The following is a 22641-nucleotide window of genomic DNA, read 5'->3' on the forward strand; positions in this document are numbered from 1 at the left end:
CATACATACATTTCTATGGATCAAAGATACATGTAAAATTTTAAGAAAATAGATAATACATTACGAAGTAAAATATGTTAACTTAAACAAAAGGCTTAAAATATTTTTATAAAATAAACTTTATTAAGTTTTAAACTTGATAATATTCCAGACTTACCATTTTCCAAAACTTTTTTTGTGACTAGTGTGATTTTACCCTAAAATAAATGTTTGTGGCGTTTTAATTGCAAATAAGCTTCACTATAGCTACGAATATAAAAATAAACAAGTATATACAATTGAAAATACAAAGGACTGTCTCTTACTTTCTCTTTTGCCTATACACTGTTCAAATATCGAGATAGACCACTATGAAACTGCATACATATTTTCCACTTAAAAGTAAATTAGTGATTAGAATCTCATTATATTTCTCTTTATATTTTCCTTAATTATCAATTCCTGGGGAAAAAGAAAAATTCACCTACAGAAAAAATTTCTAGGGAATTGGCAGGTGATTACACAATGCTAATTCTACTAGAGAACTCAAGTAATTATCACAAAATTTAAGATATGGTCATATATTTCTCTATTAACAGTTTTATTATAGATTCTCAACCTTTTCTTTTTTCTTCTAGAATTTTGTCAAGAGTCTTTTTCATTTCCATACAGCTCTGAGGTGCTACAATAGTTCAAATAAAGAGCATATATGAGGGCATAAGGAAATAACCCTGAGTAAAAAGTTAGTACTAATAATGATGGAATAAAGATAATATAGATATAGCTGGTTTTAACAAAGAACAGGGAAGATGTCTGAAGATATAATCATATAAAGTTTTGAGAAATTCAGAACTCATTTCAAACTAAGCATAAAAGCACAAGTACAAATAATGTTTTGGATTATCTGTGCATAGGCTGTAAATGTGCAGCTTATAATATGCCTGGTTTTTATTATTTAATCTCCTTAGTGCTATAAAATTTTCTTTCCTATTGTATTAACATTGTGGATTGCTTCTTCTTTCAGGCAAAAAAACTCAGAAACACGGTATTTTCAAGGGTCAAATGAACTTAATTTACAGATTTAAAGGCACAAAAATTATCATTCACCATTTCAAGATAGCTTAGAGTTCAAAGTATAACTTTATTTTTAAAGTTCTGTGATTCCCTACTTTCTATACCATTTATGAGTACACCATATGAGTATCATAATGGCACTCTTAATTACATAGTTTGCAAGACTTGGAATTCTAAATTTAAAATTTAACTTGGTTCAAAAACATGTTGTTGCACATATCCAGCTAAATAAATGAGGTACACAAATCTCTAGGCAACAATTTTCCACAGTGCCTTAAATTTTACAGTTCATCTTAGAAAAAAACCAGAAATAATATTTCTGCATACTTTTGTATCTTAGTACTAAACCATAGATATGACAGACCTCTCCAGGTGGACTTGGGTTCCTGAGCAGAATCAACATGGGTTTGAATCCTAACTTGCCACCTATGTATGTATGTATGATTGTAGGTTGTTATTCAAAGCTTCAATTTCATAATTTGAAAAATGTGTTAATAATTGTACCTACTTCATAGAATTGTTCTGAAGATTACACAGGATCATGCATGTATGGTACAGCACAATATGAGTCTCTCTAATATAAATAATATCACATACAACTGAAAGCAAGGAAAACTTATCATTGTTATCACAAAAGTCATTTGGGTTCAAATGTATTTTTCCTGGTCTTTTTGAGCCACCAAGTTAACAGCAGCTTAACATAAAATACACGAAGTCAGCTAAACACAACAGAGCCAAGGAAGAATGCAAGGGAATTAAGAAACAATCGAATGTTTCCAGTTGTATTACCCAATAACCAAGTTATAAATGATCAGTAACCTTGTGTTTGTGGCGCTTCTTCATAGCTTTAAGGAAATGAAGAAACACGTCACAGCCACCATCTCAACTGGTGCTGTAATATGCTACAAAGAAACTGAGTCGATCAGACCACAGGACTGATGCGAGCCATGGGTTACAAGGGGTGCATATTGAGCACTTCTAAATTTATAGAAATAACTGTGACAGTTTGTTTAAAATTGGTTTGATTATATGTTTGTATCTACTCTAGTTAATAGATAATACTCTTTGGGAAGTGTTCAATTCCTTTTCAGTCACCTTGTACACTGAAGTACACAGTATCCACCTATTCCCACATCACTACTTGGCTCAGTTGGCTACTTTGTTTTAGAAGTTCTGTATGATTCTTTCTGATCTTTGTTTATGTTACCTTTGTCTCTCCTTCATTCAACAGACTCAATCTTTTCTTTTCATCAAGTTAATTTCAACTTTTTTTCCCCCTAGATTTGCCAGTTGTATTTATTTTATTCATTGAAAATTTAACATGCTTTTAATTATGCTAGTATTTTTTGCAGGATCATTATGGTTTTGTTATGTTTTTTTAAGTGTTCTACTAAGAAAGTTGCTCGAGTTTTAAGTTGTCTGTTTCAGGACTATTTCCCACAAAAATCTTGTCATTTTTAATGTATAGTACTGCAGAATGCGAGGTTTTTAATGAATATATATCTGTATAATTAATAGGTAGACTTTGTTCATTTAAAAATTCTGGAGAGGGGATCCTGGGTGGCTCAGTCAGTTAAGCATCTGACTTTGGCTCAGGTCATGATCTCATAGTTAGTGAGTTCGAGCCCCGTGTCTGGCTCTGTGCTGACAGCTCGGAGCCTGGAGCCTGCTTTGGATTCTGTGTCTCCCTCTCTCTCTGCCCCTAACCCACTCACATTCTGTCTCCGTCTCTCTCAAAAATAAACATTAAAAAATTTTTTTCAATCTGGAGAGACTAGAGTTTCATACAGAAACAAGTACTGATACAATTGGGTATCTTATAGGAACAAATTTTAAATTTTAATACAGCTATGATTATCTTATAGCAAGCGACAATCACTACATTTTAGTATAGATAGCTTAAAACAGCTATTCAGCACAAAATTACTATCTATAATTTTCATTTTCCTTTAAATAACTGACACATAAAAGATACTTACTGGCTGAAGCCTGAGGTTGCATGCGAGGTATTCCTCCATTTGGCACTTGAAAATTTGAGTCACTTCTGCTGCTTTTCACTGAGTCAACTTGTGTATTAGATGTTCGGGACAGGTTTGGAAGACTGCGTCTTAGTTTTTCTATGACAACAGAATTTAAAGAAAAAAAAATCAAAACATTCTTTTAGATAAAGAATTAAAATATTAACTGGCATTCACAAATCAAATTCTTTAAGCATTCTACATTTTAGAGGAGTTAACAGAAAGTACATGTCTTATAAAAAATAACTTAACCCAGGTCCTAGAAATCAGTAGAAGAGAACCTTTAAAAAGAGCCATAAATTAATTAAATCAAAATCTATATACGGACCACTTCATGAAGAGTAGTAACATAATCAAGTAAAATTAAATTCACTCTCTCCTTTAGTTTTGTATTGATGCACTAGTAATAAAACAGTAAACTACCTAAATTCTTGATCTACTTTTCTAAAATACAAAACCTTGGTAAAAAATTGTGTTACTTTCATATCGAAATATTAAGGACAACTGCTTTGCCAGAATCATCCTAATTACCTTCATTTTTAACATTGCTTGTCTGTAAATCCGCGGGATGACCTTGAAGTGAAAGGCGAGGTTGTTGTAAGCGGCTAATCATAGGCTGTGGGGACACTCTACTATATTCTATTCCCCGAGCAGGAGATCGTGAACGAGGTGAATTTCTGGGTGACTGCTTAGGTGATGGTCGAGGTGAATTGCGTGGTGATGGTGAAAACCTGTTAACAGCAGGGTATACTGCATGATGCATATTGTCATCTTCATCATCTAAACTTTGCGCATCAAGTTCCTGATCGCTAAAAGTACCCCGTCTTGTAGAATTGCAAGATGAACCAGAACTGCGCCGAGATGTGGTGGCTGCATATTCTTGCCGGAGACCTGACAATAATGAATGTGTTATTTCATTTCTTTAGTTACATTTTTAAACATTTATATATTCTTGAGGCTTAAAAGCAAAAGAATATCATTGAGAAATTCCAACAGGTAAAGGAAAACTCCCTTTCCACTTGAATCATCTTAGACATCCTCCCATATAATGATGCCTAAAATATTTTAAAAGATTATTTTTGAATTGAATGAAATTCTATAAACCTTTGCCCAATCCAACGTTTTCTTCATGATTCTGAAATCTGTATTAGAGGTAGAACCATAAATTTAAAAATATTTCTACTCCTAAAGACAAAAATCCAAATTTGAGATCAACATTTCAAAAATACTGAGGGAAAACAATTATTGTTCAACCAATGAGAAGAATACACCAGTGTATAAATAAACTCCCTGGATACTGAATTCTTGGAATTGATTTATTGATGAAGGAAATTTCTTTCCCACCCTCAGGAATTCAATACTTGGGCATAAATGAAATTTTAGTTCCTTCATGACCCAAGAGACTTCATCAGTAAAACAAACTTAAATTCTACGCTATCAAGTACAAATTTTCAAAGGAGTCCCCTATGTATCTTGACACCTCCAGAAACATCCAAGCAAACTTAGGCCCTTCAAAAAGTATAAAAACTTCTAGAACAAAAACAAATGTTGGTATATATTCAATTAAGAATAAAATTACTATTCAAGAAAAGTACAGAAATTTAGGCCAATATTTTGATCAAGTCCTGCTAACTACTGACAATCTAGTTTAAAAATTCTCTGCTACTGGGGCGCCTGTGTGGCTCAGTTGGTTAAGCATCCGACTTCGGCTCAGGTCATGATCTCACAGTTCGTGAGTTTGAGCCCTGCGTCAGGCTCTGTGCTGACAGCTCAGAGCCTGAAGCCTGCTTCAGATTCTGTGTCTCCCTCTCTCTCTCTGCCTCTTCCCCACTTGTGCTCTCTCTCTCAAAAATAAACATTAAAAAATTAAAAAAATATGTTCATACACAGACAGTGCTATCGATATGGTCCCCAAAGTAATGGGTGAGAATCATAGCAGGGTATCTATAAAACTACAGATTCCTGGGGCCTATCTAACCCTTCACTCAAGTTTCGGAACCACTTTAGTAACAAACAAGATAGTGTCTCGTTACAGCAAACACAGTACTAAAGTCACCTAACAAAAGACAACATGATCAGTGAATAGCACTGTTTTAGCAAGGAAAAACACAGATCCCAAAGTAGGCCCTGCAGTACTAGGGGGATCCTAAGGAAGCAACAATCACTATGGGACTGTGTATTTCTCCTATTAGGAATAAGAGGGCTTAACCAGGAAACAGCCAAAATCTGTAATTCTACATCTCTGTTAAAAACAAACAAAACTAAAGAAACAATGTTTTAAAACAAAAATCATTTTCTTAAAAAAAACCTGGCATTTTCGAGGAGGCAGACATTTTTAGCATCTTTTTTTTTTTTTATTCACTAGAAAAAGACCCTATCTGTGCATGTGGATGGCTTAAAAAGAATTATTAAAGCAAGGCTAGAATTTCTTTTACTTGTTACCAAAACACAATATAAAAATGACAGCAAAAAGCTGGTTGAATTTCTAACAAAATACTGGGGTCTAAAAAGTCACAGTTCAAAGAACTGAGAGAATTTACTCTAAGTTATAGTGAGGAAGCACTCTATTCTCCTTTCACATCCCTGACTAGCTGACAATAGCTCCTCACTAGCAGACAATAACCACAGTCTCAATGAGGAGTTACACAAAATTACAGAAGAAAAGGGTACCATATTGTTAGTTCCGTGAGCTAAAGATAAGTAAAGCAAGAACCAAGTCTTTCTACTTTTCTATGCGAAGCTGTTGGAAAATGGGAAATGATTCAGCAGAATAACATTCTGCAGTTTCTTAATAAATGTTATAGCTTAATAAAACCTACCATATATCTACATAAAAGGGCCTAAAACAGAAAGTTTTTAAACTAAATTATTTTGATGCTCCATTACCCTCAGCTGATTGTCAAGACTGAAACGTGTGCTTCAAGAATCTTTTCATTGTAAAGATTGAACGGGTCACTTTAGAGAGATTGCTTACTTCACAGTTAAGCTTGTGGTGTCTTACGATAAAATGTATAGGCAAACCATAGTACTCTACTGAATATCTAATAAAACATTTCCATCCTCTCTAAAAGCCTTTTAAAAATATGTACCATTATCAGTATAGTTAGGTGAGGATACTTCCATGTTCAAATTTTCCTGTTTCTTCTGGTTGAGAATCCTTTTATGATCTCCTGAGGATGATACTGTTTTTAGCCTGATTATTTTCCGTTACTGTTTTCATTCCTCTTTATGTACTTGTTTTATGTGCTAAAATGTTTTTTTCAAATATTTTACGCACAAATGTGAAAAGTGCAAATTAAAATATTTTTTAAAAAAAGTATAGGCAAGAATAATACTATCACCACCATTTTACAAAGAGAGCCAGAACATCCACAAACCTTTGAAACAGTGTGACAAATTTTGTGCATATGTATACTTTGGGGATGACAGGGGATATAATTTTTATTGGATTCTCAATGGTATCTGTGACCTAAAAAGTTGCAAAGACCATTCTGTAAAGCAATATCGCACGCTCACCTCATTTAATGTCATAATTTCAATTTTCCCATAAAGGTTTTTTTTTTTTTTTTCTGTAGTCTATACCACATATTCTAAGAGTGGTGATATCTGCCCCCATAGGGAGAAAATTGGCTCTTGGGGTATGAAAAAAACCCAGATACCATACTAATTTGTGATCCTCATAGTACATAAAGAGATGCAGGGTATATCTGTGGTATTAAAATTTCATGGTGAGGTGATAGGCAAAAAAAGGAAAAAAAGTCTAAAAAGGTGGTTGGGAAGGGGTAATAATGGAAAAAAGGTTGAGAAACAATGGTTTACTAAGAAAACACAGTGTAATAGAGTAACAACTACTCTAGCAAGTTCCAGCGCAGAGTAACATGCAGGGCATGGTTACTAGTCATTACCTGCCTTTCTTTGCTCCTCACACAGCAAACTGTTCTACATAAAATGCACTCTGAAAACAAGTTAATGAACAAGCAAGTCTATATGTTGAATAAGCCTCTAAAATTTAACATTTCTACTCATACATTACTATCCCACAACACCTTAAGATCTATTAAATATCCACAACAAAATTATACCTGAACTAGACTCAACTTGAACAATTAAAATACTTACTTTCTTCTTGCATCCGAGCTAGAATCTGTACATCAGTTACATCATTTAGCTTATAATTGGATCCAATTGAATCTTCATCTAATTCTGAAGCACTTAACTCACTGTCTATAGAGGATTGAGGACTGAGTGGAGGATTTCTGTCTGATGAACTTTTCAAATTACCTTAAAACAAAAAAAAGATTTGAACTTTGGTATAACAAAAACTGAATAAGCATCTGTTGTAATAACTTGATATTAATTCTTTGATTCAGTTCACCATTATTCTGTCTTTTCTGTTCATGAAATTCCCAAATATTGAAAATAAAAATTGACTTTATTAAGAATAAAGAGGGCTATGTCATATGTTATGGCATAAAAGCAAATCACATTTTCATTTCAATCATAACTTATCTATTCTCTTATGAAACAATTAAGCTTTCACCACGGTGCCTGGTAAGTAGGTGGTGTTCAATAAATGTTAGAGGATTCCAACTTTTACAAGACAGCCAATGAAACACCTCATAAACAAATGAATTTATAATGTGTTTTCTCCTCCCAAATTCACAGTCTTAGCCAATACCATCATCTTTTCCCCTGAATAAAAGCTTCTACTTTTCCTAAGCAAGAAAACTATAATTTGAGGAAAATCAAAATTCCTTAGAGATTTAGGAACAAACCAAAAAAAGAACACTGGGGTCATTTTTCCTATGTTATGCCATGTTTACAAAATTCTTTGTCAAACTAGTAATAGGGATCCAAGGAGTTCTCTGAAGTGTAGGAGTGAAGCACAAACATGGAACAGAGAAAATAATGAGATAAAGTATTTCATTGCTGAAAGCAAAAAGGGGGATAGAAGGCAGGTCAGAAGAATAAAGGATATACATATCCAAGAGTCTAACTTGTTTCTAAGGAAATCCTTTCATCAGATCATCAACTTCTAGTGAAGAATAAAATCCTAACACTGTCACTAATGTCTCTAATACAGACTTATTTGAAACATTTGTTTCCCAGAATTCTTTACCATAGAAGTCAGCTCCCACGTGAAAGGCTTATTAAGAGCAAAATAGTTGATGTTTATATTATCAAGAAGAACATAGTGCATATGATAGGAAAAGTACTACAAGGTCAGGTTCAAATAGTGCCCAAATAAAATTCTTGTTAAACAAACATAGCAGATTAAATTTTTTAGTATGACAGTCATGGGTGACATAAATAGCAAGTAACAACTTATGCACAAAGCTAACAGCAGGGGCGAGAAGTCATTAGACTAGGGAGTCAAAAATTTGAGGTGGTTAACAATAACTTTAATTTTTAAGGAAGCTACAATAATTAGCTGTAACAATAGCAACAATAAGAGTTAACAGTGAATCCTAAAGAACAGTAAGCTACAGAGTATTTCAGTCACAGAACCACAGCAAAACATTCTTTCCCCAATTTACAGCAGTCTACCCTCCCATATCATTTTGGACTCCACTCTTTTGGCACATACACATATAGCTTATACTATTATTTGAGTGTAACATCAAAGCTTATTAAATAAAGCTTAAGTGGTTTAATAAGAGCTTTTATTTTTAGCTTTTATAGCCCAATCAATCTATTCAGTAAAAGAAAGCATCTATTAGTTAAAAGAATCAAGCTTGTTACTCTAATCAAGCCACATCTAAAAACTTTTAAGTACATGCTAAAGAAAACTTTACAGATGTACCCTGGTTTATCAGTACCAGGTACTAAATAGCTCCTCACTGATATTTTCTTTAACCACTTAAAAGTCTCATAGGCACAAGAACTTGAACTATTGATGATTGAGTTATTTTCTGAGGTAGGGCAGTAAGTTAAAAACTATACCTTGATTATTCCATTTCAAATTCTCCTTACCTGAATTTCCAGGAAGTATTAGCTGTTTGACTATAGGAGGTCGCACTGGGGTTGAAGATGGAGAATTGAAACCACTGCTGTATGGGCTACTTGCACTTGGACTATAAGGACTTGTGTAACTCATGGAGTTGAAAGGATTGTTATATAAATTCTGCCTCTTGAGAGCTGTGTTAATGAGAAGGGGAGAAATCAACATAATAACAGAAAAGGTTAACACTTCATTCAACATTTTTTCCTACTGGGAAACCTATTAAGTCATTATCTCAATTTAAATACAGAAACATTCTTAGAGTAGCAAGAGAAAATACACATTAATAATCCCAACAAAATAGTTCCATTATCTTAAATTGCACTGTGCAAGTAAAACAGTAGCCACACCAAACATCAAAAATAATACCATAGGAAGAATATCTTCTCAACAAATTATTAGCTATTAAATTAATTTACTTCTATCTTGTCGGGAAGTTTGTTCCAACTGTATTAACTCTGAATGGTCTTAAAAAATAAATGAATGAAAAGTATATTTGTGTCTTCTCGTTTTTAAAAAAAATGTTTATTTTTGAGAGGGAGAGAGAGAGCGCAGGAGAGAGAGCGCAGGGGAGGGACAGAGAGTGAGGGGAGACAGAGGATCCAAAGCAGGCTCTGCACAGACAGCAGAGAGCCCGATGTGAGGCTTGAACTCAGGAACCTGAGATCATCTCCTGAGCCAAAGTCGGGTGCTTAACTGACTGAACTACCCAGGAGCCCCTGTTTTTTCATTTTTCTATAACAAACATTTACTGCAAAGAAAAGGGGAGAAAAAGGTATGACATAGTGAGTTTTAAAAACAGCCTTTCCAAAGTTTAGATTTTTGTAAAAGCAAAGCAATATTGACTACTTAGGCCAGGTTAAGGTCAAACGTGCGAATTCTCTTTTTAAAAAGAAAAAAGCCTCCCTCCCTTTCCCCCAGTCTTCTGGCCCAAGAAAAGGAAGAAAAAATGCGCTATGCATGTAAGATTATAGAAACAGTACAAAAGTAGAACTAAGATATCAAGTACATACGTAGAGAAAAATTACTACTTAAAATAGTATTTCTTTCTTCTACACTCTTCTAAAATCCATAGCTTAACTCAGTATTTCTGACCATTGGCAAAGCAAGGTGTAGAACATACAGACAAATGTGACATCGTACTATTTCTCAAGGGGTTTACAACCAAGTAGTGCAGGCAGGAAAAAACAATGATTTCAGGGCAAAATGAAATGAGCACTATCATAAAGGTGCAAAGGGCTGTGGAATGATGAGACAGGATAATTCATTACAAATGAGAAAAACTAGGCACAGCTTTTTGGAAAGGGGCATTGGAGCAGTCCTGAGAGGATGAGTGGCAATCTGACAGGCCACTGAGAATGGGGAAAGCATGTGCTTCCATCTGTGTTTATTACAGGAACAAAAGCAGGGTCTTGAAAATGTATATTAGGTTCAGGGAATAAGAGTGAGTGCTGTAGAAAGGTAAAGCAGATGCGTGAGGGACAAAACAGGAAGACGTAGCCGGGCCGGTCGTGGAAGTCCTGGAAACTATGCTCAGGAGAATGAACGTTATTCACTATCAGTGAATTCTGAGTAAGGGTGATATATGATCCAATCAGTTTCAGAAGAAAATTGATGGACATTTTTATGTTGAATAGATGAGACTGAACTAGGCAGTAGAGGTGACAAATACAAAAAAGAAGGATAGATCTTAAAAACTAGAAGGATTACAAAAGAAAAAAAAATAAGGGGACTCTGAAGTTTCTGGTTTGCCTACTGGGCAGAGAAATGGTTTGGGGTGGAAGAACATACGTTTTTTGTTGTTTTTCTGCTTAGTTTGATGACAACTAGCAGTAGGTTGGACAGTGTAGTTTTGTCCGTATTCCCCAAGAGATAAGATGCCACACTTTAAACATATTTAGAATGCAGTATCTCAGAAATACCAACCTGAGCAGAAACTGGGGTGCTAATTTCTTCCTCTTTACTTTCTGATCTCCTCTGAAGCTTATTCTCTTCCTGGTGGTTATTTATTTAATCACTAGCATTTCAAGTCCTCACCCCTTTATGTCCTCACTCTATACTATATTCCTTTTCCTAAGAAATCTCATTCATATCTATCACATCAGTTATTATCTATAGTCCAAAAACTCCCCATTATTTATATTCCCAGTCCCAAGTTTTCCTGGGCTTCAGTCCCATATGTGCTGCCTATTTAATGTCTCCTCTATGGAGCCACTGGCTCCTCAGAGCCAACATTTCCACATTCAAAGTCATGATTTTCCCGCTATAATTTAACTCTCTTCCTGGGGTTCTGACCTCAAAATGATTAATAACATTCATCCTGTCACACAAGCTGGAAACCTAGATCATTGATACTTCTCCCTTACTTCCTAAAATTTCGCTCATTCAGTTTTCCATCCACATCTCTTCATCTCCACTACCATCAACACACAGTGCCCAGCTATCATTATCAACCCCCGCCCCCCGCAAAAGCACCCTACATTCATTCACTTCTAGCCTTCTCCAATCTACTCTCCATACTCCAGCTAAGCATGACCTTACCAAAATGCAAACCTAATCACGTCTTCCTGCTCATACATACCACACCCTTGAACAACACCCTCCAATCTTTCTATTGCTTTTATTTTTATTTTTTTTTAGAGAGTGAGCGCGTGAGCGAGCATGAGCAGGGGGGAGGGGCAGGAGACAGAGACAGAGAGAATTTTAAGCAAGCTCCATGCTCAGCATGGAGCCCGCTGTGGGACTTGATCCCACAACCCGAGAATCATGATTTGTGCTGAAATCAAGAGTCAGACGCTCAACCAACTGAGCCACCCGGATGCCGCTTTCCATTGCTTTTAGAATAAGGCCCAAAACCTTTTCTTAAAAAAAAATATTTACTTATTTTGAGAAAGAGAGAGAACAGGGAAGGGGCAGAGGGAGAGAGAGAAATCCCAAGCAGTCTCCATCCTGTCAGCACCGAGCCCGACACAAGCCCAACACGGGGCCCAACACCACAAACCCTTAGATCATGGCCTGAGCTGAAACCAGGAGTCAGAGGCTTAACTGACTGAGTCATCCAGGCGCCCCAAGTCCAAAACCTTTAGCATAATCTATAAGGGCTTGCAAAGTCTGGCTCCTACATATCTTTCTCACATCTCTCCCTTCCCTACCCTTCTCCAGCCACCACTTGGCTTTTTCCAGGTCTCGTGCGTGCCATACTCTCCCCACATGCTTGCACAGGCCTCCCACAGAGCCTCTGTACACACTGTGTTCTCTACCTGGAATACCCTTATTCCCTCTTTCGCCTTCCCCCTTAAACCACTCAAATTTTTCTAAATCTTTAGGACTCAGGTCAAACATTGTTTCCTGAAGTAAAATCCCCATTTCTCAAAGCAAAGCACTTTGTACCATTCTTTTATTATGTATCACCAGTTATAAAAACTATTTGTATTAGTACATTTCCCCTAGTAGATGATAAACTCCATGAGCTCAGGTATGCTGTTAGTTTTTATCATGTATCCTCTACCCTCTCCCCAAAGTCTGAAATATATCAGGCTCTCAGTAAATATTAACTGAATATATGTATGAATGAATGAGATTAAGTTGAAGAGAGGCCGCTGGATATCATATGAATGGATGAAATAATGAAAACAGACAGAAGCCAGGCAAAAGAGACCTCTGTCACCCTAAGCTTAAAAGGTGGACAGATGGGGGATTGGGGAAATGGGACATTTAATGGATACAGAATTGTACAGTATGGGATGATGAAAAAGTTCTGGAGATGGTCAGTGGTGATGGCTGCACAGCAATGTGACTGTACTCAATGCCACTGAACTGTAGATTTAAAAAATGGTTTAAAAAATAAAAAATAAAAAATAAATAAAAATAAAAAATGGTTGGGGCGCCTGGGTGGCTCAGTTAATTAAGCGTCTGATTATTGATTTCGGCTCAGCTCATGATCCCCAGTTCATGGGATTAAGAGGATTCTCTCTCCCTCTCTCTCTCTGCCCCTCCCCGACCCGGGCAGCACGCATTCTCTCTCTCAAATACACTTAAAAAAACAATTTTTAAAAATGGTTAAAGTGGTAAATTTTAAGCTATGTAAAGTTTCCAATTAAAAAAAAAGATGGACAAAGAAGGAAGAACCTTCAAAGACGGCTTCAAAGAAAACAGTAGGGAGGGTGAGACAGGGTAAAAAATACAATGTACTATCATGAGGCGCCTGGGTGGCTCAGTCAGTTAAGCATCTGACTTCGGCTCAGGTCATGATCTTGCGGCTTTTGAGTTCGAGCCCCGTGTTGGGCTCTGTGCTGACAGCTCAAAGCCTGGAGCCTGCTTTGGATTCTGTGTCTCCCCCACTCTCTGCGCCTGGCCCCCCCAACTCGTGCTGTGTCTCGCTCCGTCTCTCAAAAATAAATAAATATTAAAAAAAAAACATTTTAAAAAATACAATGCACTATCATAAACAATAAGAGAAGAACATCTTCGGGACAAGTAGTAGAGCACTGCAAGGAACCTGAGCTGGACTGAACAGAAACCATTCTCTTAGAATACAATAGCTGTATTCCCAGGAAGCTCTGCCTTATCACAGAAATACATCTAATATCTCCTCACCAACTTGGAAAAGGGGGGATTTAGGACTAAGGTTGAAATTTGGAATAGCCAAATAGTTGTTTTTTCTTTTTATTTTTTTAAGTTTATCTATCCACTGAGGGGAGGGAAGGAGAGGCACAGAGAGGCAGAAAGAGAGGGAGAGGACCCCAAGCAGGCTCCACACTGTCAGCACAGAGCCCGAAGTGGGGCTCGAACTCATGAACCCATGAGATCATGACCTGAGAGGGAATCAAGCATCAGAGGCTTAACCGACTGAGCCATCCAGGTGCCCCTTTTCCTTTGACTATATATTACATTTATAGCTGTACCTACTGCTCTGTGCATATAGCTATAATATCTAAACACTGTCAAACAAATCCAGTACCTGATTACACCTAGTTTTGGTTCAAGAGTAACAGTTTCTCTTACACACTCCCACTACCTTTAATACCTTGTTATAATAAAGCAAAAAGCTACTTCACTCAAATTGCTATTTTTGAGGTGTTATTTTGGTTTTCCCCAAGTCCAATTGACTAATTGCCAATTGCTAATAGTTCCTATTTTTTAGGATGTTTTAAACCAAGGTTTGGTAAACTGCAGCCTGTGAGCCAATTCCAGCCCACCACTTCTTTTTGTAAATGGAACACAGCCATGCCCATTCATTTACGTATTATCTATGGCTGCTTGCGTCCAAGAAGGGCAAAGGGGAGTAACTGCAACAGAGACCTCATGGCCCACAAAGCCCAAGATGTTTACTATCTGGCTATTTACAGAAAAAGTTTGCCAATGCGTTTATATGTTTATTTATCGACTGTCTGCCACCCCCGTTAGATTATAAGCTCTGGGAAGTAAGGGACTTTTTCGTCTATTTTATTCATTGCAATATCCTCAGAGTTGAGAACACCTAGCACAAAGTAGGTTATGAACATATACTGCTGAATAATGACAACTCCTAACTGTAAAATATACTTACCTTATTTCTAAGGTGAGATACAGTAATGGAAAGTTGTTCCTAAAGATATTTTTAATAAACATCTAAATAATATCACCTAACTGGAATGAGTTAGAAATTTTCCAGTTATTTTGAATTGTCTACTACTTTGTCTAGATACTTTTAATAATTTGGAGGCGCCTGAGTGGCTCAGTCAGTTAACTATCTAACTTTGGTTCAGGTCATGATCTCGTGGTTCATGGGTTCAAGCCCCACGTCGGGCTCAGTGCTGACAGCTCAGAGCCTGGAGCCTGCTTCAGATTCTGTGTCTCCCTCTCTGCCTGTCCCTCCCCTACTTGCACTCTCTCTCTCTCTCTCTCTCAAAAATAAACAAACATTAAAAAAAACTCTTATGAGTAGAATTTAAATCAAGCTCCAGGATACAATTCTAAAAACACTTAATATTCAGAAAAAAAATTTTTTTAATTGCATAAAGGCTACTGCTTTTCCAAAAAGGATCCTCTATACACAAGGAAAAAGTAACACAGAAGTTACGTATACACAAGGAAAAAGCTCACACAAGTTAAATAATGCACAGTCACAGAGTAACTAAGTGCTAGAATGAGAATGGGGTCTCTTTGGCTCCCAGCCTGTATGTTTCCACCACATCAGAATTTCCCAAGGGTGGTGAGAGAACTTTAGATGATACCAAACATATTTTTGATAGTTATTTGTTTTAACTTATATTAGAAAAAAAAAAGCCCTATCATATAAACCCCTTATTTCATGGATATTATTCTTTAGGATGAAGTGCAATAAAAATGAGAAGATTGGGGCAAAAAGCTATTAAGTAAATTTAACAGGGTATTATGTAATTTAATAAGCTATTAAGTAAACAAGGTTATGTGCATATGGTAAAAACCCATGATGGCATGCACAAGATTAAGAAACCACCAAGCAAAAAACTGCCTTCCTAAAAACATACCAACTCAACATCTGTTTTTTGATTAAAGAAAGCAAGGAGATGAACTTACAAGTAAAATTATAGACATACCTGACATAGTTTGATCAAGTTTGTGGATAAGAGACTTCTTAGCACATTCGACATCAGGACTTGGGTAGTCCAAAACTTGCCTGCACCAAACTAGTGGACTAACTGATTTCTGCATTGGTGTAAGTTTTTTCTTTGGTGATGAATACAGCCTAGAAGAAAACAAAAACAAAAACAAAAATAAAAGGTTAACATTCATTATTAAGCACAAGTTATAAGACAGGGATCCTTTTGGACAGATTTAAATTAAGAGGGGGGTGTTGCAGGTGTCACGGAATGTCTTTAAAATCACCTACGTTTTACTTTGTGTATAAAAAGAAAATGACACTACAACCATCAATATTAACCCATATTTCAAATGTTAAATAAACCCAAATGAAGCCAACTGTCTAATCTTAAAATAGGTCTTCTTTTTCTTTTAGTCTCATTACAAAAACTATGAGGAAACACCTGTCTTTACAATAGTTCGGTCTGTTTTCAGTAGTACTTGATCAACTCCCTAATATAACCATATCATTAAGTACTGTCTTGGAGACAGTATGAGATAAATACCTTGTTTTCCACCTGCCAGTTCACTTCCTACCACAAACCACACAAAAATCTCCCATTAGCAATCCATTCCCTTTAGTTAAGCAGTACCCACTCTCGTAGCCTTCTTTTCAAACCATGACACATCAGAAAAAAGCAATACTTTAAATCCTGAATAACTTACTACGAATGCATTTATGAAATTTACTTCAGTCTCAGGAAAAAGAATAGGACAGTACACTTTATAAGCTCCTGGGGAAGGTATACAAAAAGACAATGTGGGCAGAAGACAGGAGAGTGATACCCTTGAATTTCCTACTTCATAGTTTTTTCCTCAGATTGGTCCAGATTATGTCAATTGATATTAATTTATTTCAAATGTGACACCATATGAAAAATGTGAAGTTACTTAAATTCTAATCAGAATGGTTTCCAAATTAAGACACTTTGAGTGGAATTTATGAAGTAAACAACAGTATGCTTTATCTACATAGTTAAATGTCTCCGCAAGACCAGGAGTTAGTAATTTCACATTTTATATTAATCAAGTTAGGGCAATCAAATAAAATGTGTTCTGGTATAAACATTTAAATATATCTCTATAGTACCAGAATTGACAAACTACTTTCTAGTGACCCAATGTACATTTTCCATCCCTTTTCTCATCTCCCCTATCTATAAATTAAGTCACTCACATCAACTAGTTAGCTCTGATCAAGATAATCAAAACTAATAGGGTAAATAATCATTTTTCTAGTCAACAATCCATGTTCATTTGGAAAAAAATGAAATAAAATCTCAATTTATGAAATACCTTAATAACAGTTCAAAAAGAAAACGAAACCAATGGGGTTCATTCTCTTTCCATCTTAAATACTACAAATGTTTCATAATAAATCTCTACCTCAGCATTCCATTTTAATTGTGATAACTATCATATATAGGTATTTTAGGTTAGAAATATTTAGCAAACAAAACTATTGATGAATAAACATTAACAAAATCACTTTATGATCATTACTCTTTCAACATATAACTTTTCCCTACACTACTGGTTTCACACAATTTAATCACATGACTCATGTGTGCTTAGTATGTTCCTCTACTGTTAGCTGTAAAACTAACTGTAAAAAGTTCAAGGATCAGGAATGAGCCTCAAAAACATGCTCAAAGTAACCAGACACAAAAAACACACATATTGTATGATTCCATTTATACAAAATGTCTAGAAAAGGACACACCAGAAAGTAGATTAGTCATTGTCTAGGACTAGAAGAGGTAGGAATGGGGAAGAGATTTCTTTTAGAGTGAAATAAATGTTCTAAAATTACATGGTGGTGATGGCTGTGGTAACAATGTCATGACTGTAAATATACTAAATTCTTGAATCTTATGATGCATTTTATTGCATGTATATATTATAAAGATATGGGTAAATTCTATATTATATAAATTATATCCTGATAAAGTTTTTATTAAAAAATTATAAGGTGCTTTTAGAGTCTTTAAAAATACAGAATGTGCTATAAACTAAATTAATAAAACAATAATTCAAAATCAATTACACTAAGCCATCATATCTCCTATACCCTATGAATGGTAGCTCTCCTGTTTTTGTCAATGGCACCATAATTCCTTCAGTTACAAAAGCTAAAAACTCAAATTTTGGGTTCCTCCATCTGTTTTATTTCCTACCTTCACCAATAATCTATCACCAAGTCTTGCTGATCCTACATGTACAAACTTACCTTTCCCCCCACCATTCCTATATTTACTTCCCTAACTGGCAACAGAGAATGCACTAACCTGTACATTCCTACAGTGATGTAAAGAGGGAGACTGATTCAATAACCCGAGTATGCCAACTATCTCTTATCACTCTATCTTATTTCAGTGCCCCATTACAACCCTCAAGTCTAAAAATGGAGGCCTATGGCCCAAATGGCATTGGCAAAAAATTATTCTTTGGTCAAGGAACCTTTGGTTGAGGTTTCAAAGTATTTCTAAACCTGACAGAGGACATGTGAACTGGGTTGTAGCATGTAAGTGGATCCTCTTTTAGCAAGACCAAGATGTTTCAGTCCCTGAATTTTTAAAGAAAATCCTAAAAATATTTGAATACATATCATCTCCTTTGTTTGTTTCTTACAAACACATAGACTTCTTCAAAATAACTATTTCATGAGCTAAAAACATTTTTCTCACTGGTGCTTTTGAAGTTTTTAAATAATATTTAATAACTTAATAATAATGTTGAATCAAAAGGGACTTATTTCTGATGGGCACAGCCAGTACATAGGTGGCTAATACAACTTACAAGGGTTGGGATTTGTCAAGCTTTCACCTGCCAAGAAAACTTGAAATGTATAACTTCATTACCCTAATTCTGCTAAAATTAAGTCATAGAGGCCCAGTGGGGAGCTGAGCCTCCACTCCTACCCAGCATCAACAAGGCAGGAGGCAGTGTGGAGTGAGCATCTCATCGCCCTTTACCAGTTCTCTACATGTCAGTAGGGCCCAGTATAGAGTTGATTTTACACCCCATCCATCTGGAAGAAGATAGTGTGAGCCAGGGCCCCACTCTTGCTGACATGATGTCAGCATGACCTGGCAGAGAGCTGAACGTCTATCCCATGCACTATACCTAGAAAAAACTGCTTACTAAAAAAGAAGAAATATGATTAGGAGTTTCACAATATAATACACAGAATATCAGGGATACAACTGGAAATCAGTCACCATACCAAGAAAACAGTTAAAGTTGGGATGAAGAACAGAAAAATGAAGTCAAACTGAAAACAAAAACCAAAATGGCAGACATAAATCCAACCACACCAATAATTACACTAAATTGAATAGACTATAAGCAATCTATTCAAAAGGCAGAGATGGTCAGACTGAATAAAAAAGAAAAAAAAAAAAAAAAAAAGACCCAGGCACTTGGATGGCTCAGTTGGTTAAGCATCCAACGTAGGCTCAGGTCATAATTTCATGGCTCATGAGTTCGAGCCCCGCATCAGGCTCTGCACTCTCTTTCTCGCTCTCCCCCTCTCTCCCGCCAACACTCTCTCTCTCAAAATAAATAAATTTTGAAAAAACAAACAATAAAACAAGACCTAACTATATTTTTCGGTAGAAGAAACACCTTAGATTCAAAGTCACAAGTAGGTTGAAACTAAAAGACGGGAAGATATACCATGAAAATAGTAACCATAAAAGAGCTGGAACTTAAGAAATATTACTGGAGACAAAGAGAGATCAATACATCAGAAAGATATAACAATCAAATAAAAAGATACCTAATAACAGTAGTAGAATAAAAAGAAAAAGAGACAACTGAAAAATTTTATTTGGAGTTTTCAATAGCACCCTCTTAAGAGCTGAAAAAAGAGCTACATGGAAAAATCAGTAAGAATTTAGAAGTCTTGAACATTATCAAGCAATTTTACTTAACTGACAATTATGGGGCACTCTACCCATCAATAAAAGAACAGATGTTCTTTTTTTTTTTTTTAATTTTTTTTTCAACGTTTTTTATTTATTTTTGGGACAGAGAGAGACAGAGCATGAACGGGGGAGGGGCAGAGAGAGAGGGAGACACAGAACCGGAAACAGGCTCCAGGCTCCGAGCCATCAGCCCAGAGCCCGACGCGGGGCTCGAACTCACGGACCGCGAGATCGTGACCTGGCTGAAGTCGGACGCCTAACCGACTGCGCCACCCAGGCGCCCCCAGATGTTCTTTTTAAGTACACACGGGACATTCTTCAGGTCAGATCAATTTGACCATGAAAAAGTCTTTCTGAATTTAAAATAACTGAAATTCTTCAAAGTTTGTTCTCTGACCACAATGGAATTACATTAGAAATCAACAGAAAGAAATGTAGTAAATTCCAAATATTTGGAAATTAAACAACACACTTAAAAATAACCACAGGTCAAATAATAGATCACAAGGGAAATTAGAAAATATCTTTAACTGAAAAAAACAAAAATAAAACATACCACTAATTATGTGATGAAGACAGTGAAGTACTTAGAGGAAAATTTATAATTTTTAGCACATATTAGGAAAGAAAAGAGGTCTCGAATCAACAGTCTAATCATAAAAAATAAGAAGAGCAAATTAAACTCAAGGCAGTCAGAAGGGAGGAAAATATAAATATTAGTAGTAATCAGTGAAATAGAAAAATACAGGGGGAAAAAAAAAAGAAACCAAATATGGTTCTTTGAAAAGATTCTAAAAATGCAGTATCTTAGATTTACCAAAAAAAAAAGTGAGAAAACACTAATTACAAAAATTAGAAATAAAGAGTGAACATTGCTACAAACAGGATTATAAGGGAATATTATGAACAGTTTATGCAAACAGGTTAGATAGGATATACAAATTCCTAGAAAGATACAAGTTACCAAATGGGACTCACAGAGAAACAGAGAATCTGAAGAGATTTACAAAAAGAAATTGAATCAGTAATTAGAAATCTTCCTGTAAAGAAAAACAACCCATGCCCAAATGCCTTTACCTATTAATGTTATCATAACCAAGGAAAAAATAATACCAAATCCTACACAAACTCTTTCAGAAAAATAGATCTAATGGTGAAAGAATGAATTCTTCTTCTAGGACTGGGAATAAAGTTAAGGATGTAAGCTCTCATCATTTCTATACAATGCTACACTAGAGTGTCTCACCAGTTTCACAAGGCAAGGAAAAGTAATTAAAGACATCATATGAAAGAAGGAAGCAAAACAGTCTTTATTCACAGCCAACATGATCCTGTATATAGAAATGCCTTCGCAGGAATCTACCAAAACCAAAAACACCCAACTAGAATAAATGTATTTACTAAGGTTGTAGGATACAGGATTGACAGGCAAAACAATCATTTGTATATCTATATATTATTTCAAATATGAAATAACAAATGAAGTATAAGAGTTGTACACTAAAAACAGTAAAACACTGAGATAAATTAAAGAAAACTTAAATAAATGAAAGATGTACTATGTTCATAGACCTGAAGACTCAATATTGTCAAGACGTCAGTATTTCCAAACTGATCTACACAACACAATCTCTAAAAACAAATCTCAGCAGGCCTCTTTTACAGATATTGACAAGCTAATTCTAAAAGTTATATGAAAATGTAAAGAGCAAAGAATGTCAAAACAATTTTGAAAAAGAAAAACCCTTAAAAAAAAAAAAAAGCCCTGAAAATCTCTGGTCTTGCTTTCTTCTTATCCCTTCTATATAATGACGCTTGGTTGTTCTCTAAAATATGAATTTGAGTGTATTAACATACCTATGCTAAAAATTCTGTGCCAGTTTCCTTTTGCCCTTATGACAGAGTCTTATCCAAAAAAAAAAAAAAAAAAAAAAAAAAAAAAAAGGCCCCCACAGCCCTTTCAGGCATCAGCGGTGATCTGTTTCAGTACTTTTTTAAAAAGCTGCATTTCTCACTTTCATCCACCACCCAAATTTTAATAGCAACCATATGGTACTAGTTTCTATTCCTGGAAAGCCCAACACTTTTGCTTCTAGGTCACACATGCATGTTGTTCCCTCTGCCTGAAACAAGCTCAATTCTTTTTGCTTATCTCATCCTCCCTTGCCCAACCTTGGTCAGACCATTCCTACTTTTGACTGTGTCTCAGCTTAAATGTCACTTAATCAGGGAAACCTTCCTAACCACCTCTCATAAGACTAGTACTATAGGTGTGCCTGGATGGTTCAGTCAGTTAAGTGACCTGCTTGATTTTAGCTCACGTCGCAATCTCATGGTTTATAAGTTCGAGCTCCTCATTGTCAGTGCAGAGCCTGTTGGGATTCTGTCTCTCCCTCTCTCTCTCTCTTTCAAAATAAGTAAACTAAACTAAAAAAACAAAAACAAAAAACGACTAGTAGTAAATAGTGAAGCAAGATGTTTTAACAAAGCATCTTTGCAGCCACCTAAATATGCCTTGTTAAAAAGGAAATTCCACCTCTAACATCCACTCTAGTTACAAAAGATTTAGCTTTATACTTCGTTCATTTTTGTCTTTTTGAAGTTTTTCAGTTGGTATTTATAAGTTGAAAAAAGACATTTAAAAAAATGTACTAGTGACAAAAATGCTAAAACATTGGGTGAACCTCAAAAACATTACACTAAGTAGTAGCTAGCCACAAAAGACCATGTACTATATGAGATCTACATGGAATGTCTGGATAGGCCAAACTAGGAGACAAAAAGTAGATTAATGGTTGCCGAGGGATAGGAGAGGGGGTAGGGAGAAGAGAAATGGGAAGTGACTGCTCATGGGTACATGGTTTCTTTGGGGAATGTTAAAAATATTCTGAAACAAGACTATGATAATGGTTGTACCATTTTGTAAATATACTAGAAACCAATGAATACTAAAAACCACAGTACACTTTAAATAGGTGAATCTTATACTATGTAAGTTATAGTTTATAAATTAATTGGCCCTTGGGGCACCTGGGTG

The 22641-nt window shown here is 35.6% G+C and overlaps 1 protein-coding gene across 2 annotated transcripts in view; it reads right to left on the bottom strand.

The window, feature by feature from the left end:
• Positions 1–22641, bottom strand: part of SLAIN2 (SLAIN motif family member 2) — a 73985-nt gene that overhangs the window by 25742 nt on the left and 25602 nt on the right. For both annotated transcript variants that reach the window (XM_040484238.1, XM_040484232.1), the window contains exons 2-6: positions 15633–15781; positions 9045–9209; positions 7191–7352; positions 3603–3962; positions 3033–3170 (exon numbers count right to left, since the gene is read on the bottom strand). In XM_040484238.1, the coding sequence (XP_040340172.1) occupies positions 3033–3170; positions 3603–3962; positions 7191–7352; positions 9045–9209; positions 15633–15781 (974 nt within the window). The remainder of the gene's footprint in view (positions 1–3032; positions 3171–3602; positions 3963–7190; positions 7353–9044; positions 9210–15632; positions 15782–22641) is intronic.

The sequence above is a fragment of the Herpailurus yagouaroundi genome, unplaced genomic scaffold (assembly GCF_014898765.1).
Source record: "Herpailurus yagouaroundi ecotype Mexico unplaced genomic scaffold, PumYag 28, whole genome shotgun sequence".
Lineage (NCBI taxonomy): Eukaryota > Metazoa > Chordata > Mammalia > Carnivora > Felidae > Herpailurus > Herpailurus yagouaroundi.